Genomic DNA, 8,186 nt, shown 5'->3' with positions numbered 1-8,186 from the left:
TGTGTGTGTGTGTGTGTGTGTGTACGTGTGTGTGTGTGTGTGTGTGTGTGCTCAAACATGTGCCTTTGTATTTGTCTGTCACCATCACTTGACAACAGATGGTGGTGTGTTTATGTCCCCCATAGCTTAGTGACTTCGGCAAAAGAGACTGATAGAATAAGTAGCAGTACTTGGATAAAAAGAAGTACTGGGGTTGATTCCTTCAACTAAAAATTCTTCAAGGCATTGCCCCCACATGGCCACAACCTAATAACTGAAATAAGTAGAAGATAAAAAATAAAAAGAGGTACACATACATTTCAGCACTTATATGTGAAATATCACATTACAAAATATAAAAGCAAAAAAAAAACAACCCCTAAATCCAAATATAAAGATGAAGTAAAAAAGTGCAACAGGATTAAAAGAAAATCTAGAGTAAAACAGGGAAAGGAATTTGTCTTAAAGTTAGATTTCTGAACTAAAAGCAACACTATTGTCTTACATTAGTAACACAATTTCGTAATATGAATCTGGTTTTCTTTTTGATCCAGTCAATAATGGCCACTTTCTGTGTGTAGTTTAATGACAAATTTTGGACAAATCTTCATAGAAATGTTTTGATTTCATGGCTCAAGATGAGCATTCAAACTGCATTGGATCTCATTTACACAGAGCTTTTTTTCTGTCAATTAAATAATATCCTTTTGGTGCAATCATTTTTTTCCTGAAACACATCAGGTTTATAATTATCTATAAAGTGCCATGTGGTTTTGTGAACTACAAGAGTTAAATAGTTTGTTGAATGAATTTGCACAGCATGATTTTCAGATCCTTATAACTACTTCTCTCTCTCTCTCTCTCTCTCTCTCTCTCTCTCTCTCTCTCTCTCTCTCTCTCTCTCTCTCTCTCTCTCTCTCACACACACACACACACACACACACACATTGTCATATACACATAAATTATGACAAGATAAAAATCATTTTATAACATTATCTATTTCATTTTAATTTTCTCATAGATATTGTGAATATGAACACTGTTATGGTTTTTTTGAATATGAATTCCGACAGATCTTTTTGAATATAAACATGTTGCTATGAATTGTTATAATTCCTATTTACTTTAACATGCGTCATGAGCAGATAATTATTTAGGTATTTTCATTGGTCAGTAACATTGCCATCCCATGTATGCATTCATTTTGTTATACTTATACTCTATGCTGTTGTTTTCACACTTCTATATTTTCAAATTTATTTCTGTTTTGATTTGTCATGAAAATCCTAATATGCTTATAGTAAGAAGGCAGTTGATTTATTTCATTGACATGATTTTTTTTATCTATAATTTTCTAAGACACTAAAACTATCAGTAAATTCACATTTTTACATGAATGAAAAGTAAGACAGTCATGATTTTATTATATCCAAATGAATATTTCAAACAACTTTTTAATTCTGGATTCAATTATAGACATTTGGTTTGTATTATTCATAACATATCACACACACTATAGTACAAATGCAATCTGCTGGCCTTTATGTAACATGGGTCTTTAATTATAGAGCAATTATAGAAATTCTTATCTACATACCTGTGGCTGTTGTTGCTGCTTCAGTTGTAGATTCTAGAGAAAAGACATTGGAAAACATTTTTGTTAAAGAGAGTTGAATTACATGTAATACATAAAAGGAACTTATATATAACTGACTGCACATAATAACATGCTTAAAAAAGTATGATATAGAATCATAGAATCACACTCACGTGATTCAAAGCATCCAAGAATTGATACTGTTACAGCTATTTGGCAATCTGGTTTAACAGAATAAAATCTCAATTTTATACTGTTGACTGTGGTGCCAAAAGGTATTTTGATAATAGCATCAGGTTTGTTGTTCCGAATGTGTTTGGTATTCTGTTGAAAGAGATATAAGATAGTTGGCATTGTTTATGTTAAGAAGGTAGTTTACAACACATCAATGTACTAATGAAATATTTAACCATTTTGATATGATATTTCTTTGTCTCAATTACTTTTGAAAATAATGAAGACTTTAACAAGATAACGTTGTCCTTATTCAGCTCATGTCCGGAACATAAATTAGCATGAAATTTTGGTAGGTTTTAATTTAGATCATTATAAAACAAAATGCTTGTATTATAGAACAAAGGACAGTTTGATGCATGTTGGTATCAAAAGAATTTCATAAGACATTTCAGATAATTTTGTGTTACAGAAAGATATAGCATAAAACGGTTACTGTTCGATGAAGATAACTTACAAGAGTAACAAGAGAAGATCTGGATGAAAATTATTTCCAAAGGAAGACGTAATTATTTTTCAATATCTTTACATTTAGAAGTTAATGTGCATGCTTGCCTTGCTAGAAATAGCAGTCAAATCTCCCTCTAGTTTCACACTAACATCTTAAAAGAAAGAAGAATTCATTGATTTATGTAGTCCCAGTTACACTATGTTCCCCAGAAGGTGGGTTGTTCATGTCTTGAATAGTTTTGATTATAAGATAGCTGGGTCAGTATTGACATGGGGCAAATACAAACAACAACATAAGATTATTTCTTATATTAGATTTAATATTTGATTGGCTTAAAATAATATCCTTAAAATCTGGATATAATTTACCTTTCCATCACTGAGTATCACATCAAACTTCTCCACATATTTGGCACGGGGTAATCTTATTGTTGCACCATATCTTAAAGCATCTCCAACAAAAATTGTTACAGTACGTTTAGTGTCACTGGCATCAGGTTTCCAGCCTTTTCCACCTGGTCTGATGGAATTTACATGTTCTTGATTGCTTGAAGTCTTAATGTCCCAACTTCTTATTAATGAAGCGTCAGCTAAACCATCATTCATCACACACCAGGATTCTGTATTAAGAGATGAAGAAAACAAAATTATCTGTTCAACAGATGCCAAATACTGCCAATAAATTCTTTTTAATTTGCACTGTGCAAATTCATACACATATGAAGACATATGTGTGTGTTTGTGTGTGGTGTGTGTGTGTGTGTGTGTGTACACATACATACATACATGCTCGCACTCAAACTTTGCTTTTTTAATCTTTTATGTCTGAAATACAGACAGCAAATGTTTTCCTTTTGTCTACCCTTTTAGACACATGTTAGTCAATACTTACACATGCACAACAGCACCTCTACATAAACGCAAAGAAGTATCTGAATAATATAAGCCAATGAGAGAGAGAGAGAGAGAGAGAGAGAGACTTTTTATTGTCACTTGGCCTGTTAGAAACAGAAATTAAATTTCTCTGAAATCAAACTCTATCATTTTAAAGCAAGAATTGTATAATGGTCAAAATAATTTTGAATGATCATGACCATAACTCTTTTGATCATTATATTTGCCTGGTCAGAACTTATTTGGGTCAAAATAGCCACAACATAAGCAACAACAATAAAACTAATGAAAAAACCGAAGGACAGAGTGAAAAAGAGTTGAGAGGGAGAGAGAACAAAACACATAAAAGGAAAGAAAGGATGTAAGAAAGCTACAATTGATGTCCTGTGTATTCATTATGAATGGAATTTGCTTAATATAAGTTTTTAATATTGCAGCTATTGTTAACTTTAAAAAGTCAGGTCAAGAAAATCCTGCTTCTGGTACCATGTAACCCTGTGCTACTGGTTTCATGGTTGGTTGGTTGGTTGGTTGGCTTGTCAGGCGAGGAAGGTGTTGTGGATACTCTGCAGGCCTAAAACTAAGACCTGCCAAAGTATCGATGAGCCGGTTGTAAGTCGAAAGCCATCAACATGAGTTGGTTAGTCCACATTAGTCGCTAAGGAGTATAGGACTGGTTTCCCAGGTTCTCTGATGATGATGATGATGATGATGAGGAGGAGGAGGAGGAGGATGAGGATGATGATGATGATGAGGAGGAGGAGGAGGAGGAAGGGACCCAGACTCACCAACTAGATGCCAGTCTTACAGAATATTCGCAACATATTTTAATTCTGTAGTCAATTATAGGCAACTGGAATGTATTAAATAAAAATGTATGACATAAATGTATGACATAAATAGTGTCTATATTAAGTTATTATTTATCAACAGTTAACATGAATGTCTGGTTATATTGCAATTGTGAGAATTCTAAATGACATACCTGTAGCTGTTGTTGCTGCTTCAGTTGTAGATTCTAGAGAAAAAAACATTAAGGAACAATTAGATTCCATGTATAGGAAGGACTATATAGAATAGTAACTGTTAAGGGTTAGCAACCAGCTGTAAACAACACCTTCAACATATATTCATTTAACTCATGCTAGCATGGAAAAACAGACGTAAAGAGCAAACAAGCTGTTGCAAGATGATTTTTCTACAATGTATAATTTAATGATTTAAAAAAAAAAAAAAAGGTAAGATATCACATAATCTTGAATAGCTTATAAGAAAACTGTGTGGAAAATATGTTTGAAATTTACAACTACACTTACGTGATTCAAAACATCCAAGAATTGATACTGTTACAACTATCTGACAATCTGGTTTAACAGAATGAAATTGTAATTTTACACTGTTGACTGTGGTACCAAATGGTATCTTGATAATAGCATCAGGCTCATTATTTCGTATATGCTTGATATTCTGTAGAAAGATATATAAGTCATGCCAGTGTGGACAACGGATGTTAAAAGATGATGATAATGATGAAGTCAGTAAAATTATATAAAATTTATATTACAAAATACATCAATCTACCAAGGAATCACTTTAATTGAACTTTTCCATAGAATCATCATATGTTTTATAAACAATAAAAATTTGTTATCCAAGAGTTCTTAAATAAGAGACAACTGATGAGAAAACAAGAGAAAGACTTTAAAATGAAAGAGATAATTATTTAATCATTCTCTTAATCTCAAACGAATATTTTATTATACCCTGGTGCTGGTTCCACATAAAAAGCACCCAGTACACTTTGTAAAGTGGTTGGTGTTAGGAAGGGCATCCAGCCAAAGAAACCATATCAAGGCAGGCAATAGAGCTTGGTGCAGACTTCTGACTTGCCAGCTCCAATCAAACCATCCAACCCATACCAGCATGGAAAATGGACATTAAATGATGACGACGACGAGGGGGAGGATGAGGATGGAAAGATGGTTATTCTTCTATAGCCAATATTGCTCATTCCTTTGGTTTTATATTTATCTGAAAATTCTCTAATCTCCATCACAGACAGTTTTTGGATAAAAGTCCATAATTTAATAGTATTTATGCTTGACTGATTTGACATGTGTAGCATGACTACAGGTTTCATCAAATAACAACTGCCACAGTTCATCTCCCCAGAACAACTAAAGCTAATCCACAAGATTATCTGGCCCTGTGGTGACGTTACATATTCCTAGACTTTGAATCTTCAGCAGGTTTGAAATCCTCATTAGATAAACCACAATATTCCTTTCTACTATAGGTAGGAGACCTGAAATTTTGAAGGGGTGGGGTGGGGAGCTAGTTGATTACATCAACCCCAGTACTTGACCGATGCTTATTTTACCAACCCTAAAAGGAGGATAAAAGGCAAAGTTGATCTCGATGGAATTTGAACTTAGAACATAAAGACATGAAATATTGATAAGCATTTTTTGCCTGTTATTCTAATAATTCTGCCAGCTTGGTACCTTCAGGTAAACCTTAGTAACACAAATTTAATTAAGTAATATAGAAGGTGAAAATCTGGCAGAATCATTGGCCTATTAGGCAAAATGCTTAGTGGCATTTCATCTGTCCTTACATTCTGAGTTCAAATTCCACTGAGGTCAACTTTAACTTTCATCCTTTCGGGGTCGATAAAATAAGCACCAGCTGAGCACTGGGGTTGATGTAGCTTATTTACTCATTCCCCCAAAGTTGTATCAATAGTTATTAAATAATACATATTAAATGATACATAAATAACAAATGTGTCAATATTTATTCAATAACATATATTAAATAATACATAAAAACAAATGTTTAATACCATAATTATTAGAAATCAGGATCTAATTTACCTTTCCATCACTGAGTATCACATCAAATTTCTCCACATATTTGGCGCGAGGTAATCTTATTGTTGCACCATATCTTAAAGCATCTCCAACAAAAATTGTTACAGTACGTTTTTTGTCACTGACATCAGGTTTCCAGCCTTTTCCACCTGGTCTGATGGAATTTACATGTTCTTGATTGCTTGAAGTCTTAATGTCCCAACTTCTTATCAATGAAGCATCAGCTAAACCATCATTCATCACACACCAGGACTCTGTGTGAAGAGAGGAAGAAAACAACATTATTTATTCAATCAGTGAATGCCAAAATATACAATGCAACATTTTTTATATTACACACACACACACACACAGCTAAATAATAACTAAATAGATTTGGAGTGTAAAGGAGTATGAGGTAGAGAAAATTGAAGAATAAAAGAAACCGAGATTCTAAGCAAATTTGAACTAACACATTATTTATGTCAATAGTGAAATAAATTTGCTTAATATATAATGGTGTTAGGAAGGGCTGTAGAAACTCTGCCAAATCAGATTGGAGCCTGGTGCAGCCATCTGGTTCGCCAGTCCTCAGTCAAATTGTCCAACCTATGATAGCATGGAATGCAGACATTAAACGATGATGATGATGACTATGATGATGATGATGATGATGATGATAATGATGATGATGATGATGATGCTTATGTAATGAAATTATCATCGTCTGTAGCATCCTATAATCACATAAATGAGAGTTTAAAGTTAGACAATATTGATTAGTCTCTAATTGAGATTTGCCTGTCTTTTCTTTCAACAGTAATAAAACACAAATGCTACTCAAATCAGAAAACTCTTTAATCTTGAGAAGCACTCAGTTAAAGCCCCCCCCCCCCAAATCATTCTAACTATTGAGTTCATCTATCACCAATAATCTTCCTGATAAAGGTCAGCCTTGGCACTGCTAGGATTGTATCCCGAAAACCTGCCTTTCTCTTTAAAACCATAAGATACTTCATCCCCCAATAGTTAGTAATACACAATAAAGCTCAAGTGAGGCCCACGATGCAGCATTGCTCTCACATTTGGGATGAGGTTGCTACTATGTACACAGACATCCGAAATCACATCCAAAAAAGGGCCACTCAGTTGATTGACATAAAATCATTCATAGACATGCTCTACCGTCTGTTCTCCATACACAGTCTTTCGTCTCTGCCTGTTCTCCCAGCATTACAAAGGCCTCCACTTCTCAGAGCTGGCTGAGCTGATGCCACCTCCAGTTGGGCATTACTGCCTTACTTACCTTTCCTCCTCTTATCACCTTTGTTGTCAACCCCCTCCCTGCAGGCCTAACCACAGTACCCAATCTTTTTTTGTACCCATAATACCATTTGTCTGGATTACCTCCATGGCTCATATGTTTTTCACAGATGTTGACTTACAAAGGTTTGAGGGAAGCATAAATATCACCAATCCAATCCAATCGGTCCAGGAGGGCCTACAAAAACCATGAGCATGGCCCCTTCTTCTAGATTTAGCAAGTATAAAGAAAATACCTATACTTCTGTAATCAAGAAAAAGAAATTGGTATGAGTTACTTTTAGCAAACAAAATAAACAATTACAGTTTATATCCTCATAAAATTCTTTATATTTTATAACATTGACCAATGTTTATATCACAAGAATGGAAATTTCAAAAGACACATACCTGTTGCTGTTGTTGCGGTTTCAGTTGTAGATTCTATAGAGAAAACATGAAGATATGATTAGGTCTCATGCATAGGAAAAATATACACAAGTATACATTACTCTTTTACTCTTTTACTTGTTTCATTCATTTGACTGTGGCCATGCTGGAGCACCACCTTTAGTCGAAGAAATCGACCCCAGGACTTATTCTTTGTAAGCCTAGTACTTATTCTATCGGTCTCTTTTGTCAAACTGCTAAGTTACGGAGACATAAACACACCAGCATCGGTTGTCAAACGATGTTGGGAGGGGGGTGGTGGCAAACACAGACACACAGACATATACACACGCATACATATATATATATATATATATATATATGTACATATATACGACGGGCTTCTTTCAGTTTCCATCTACCAGATCCACTCACAAGGCTTTGGTCGGCCCGAGGCTATAGTAGAAGACACCCAAGGTGCCACA

At 34.3% G+C, this 8,186-nt stretch overlaps 1 protein-coding gene across 1 annotated transcript in view; it reads right to left on the bottom strand.

The window, feature by feature from the left end:
- LOC106875008 (uncharacterized) overlaps positions 1–8,186 on the bottom strand; it is a 196,187-nt gene that overhangs the window by 55,297 nt on the left and 132,704 nt on the right. The window contains exons 131-137 of the mRNA XM_052971235.1: positions 7,723–7,755; positions 6,034–6,284; positions 4,474–4,624; positions 4,143–4,175; positions 2,633–2,883; positions 1,753–1,903; positions 1,580–1,612 (exon numbers count right to left, since the gene is read on the bottom strand). Of these exons, the coding sequence (XP_052827195.1) occupies positions 1,580–1,612; positions 1,753–1,903; positions 2,633–2,883; positions 4,143–4,175; positions 4,474–4,624; positions 6,034–6,284; positions 7,723–7,755 (903 nt within the window). The remainder of the gene's footprint in view (positions 1–1,579; positions 1,613–1,752; positions 1,904–2,632; positions 2,884–4,142; positions 4,176–4,473; positions 4,625–6,033; positions 6,285–7,722; positions 7,756–8,186) is intronic.

This window comes from Octopus bimaculoides, chromosome 10 (genome assembly GCF_001194135.2).
Source record: "Octopus bimaculoides isolate UCB-OBI-ISO-001 chromosome 10, ASM119413v2, whole genome shotgun sequence".
Lineage (NCBI taxonomy): Eukaryota > Metazoa > Mollusca > Cephalopoda > Octopoda > Octopodidae > Octopus > Octopus bimaculoides.
Note: the sequence above shows the minus strand (reverse complement) of the source record. Positions and strands in the feature narration are given on the sequence as shown.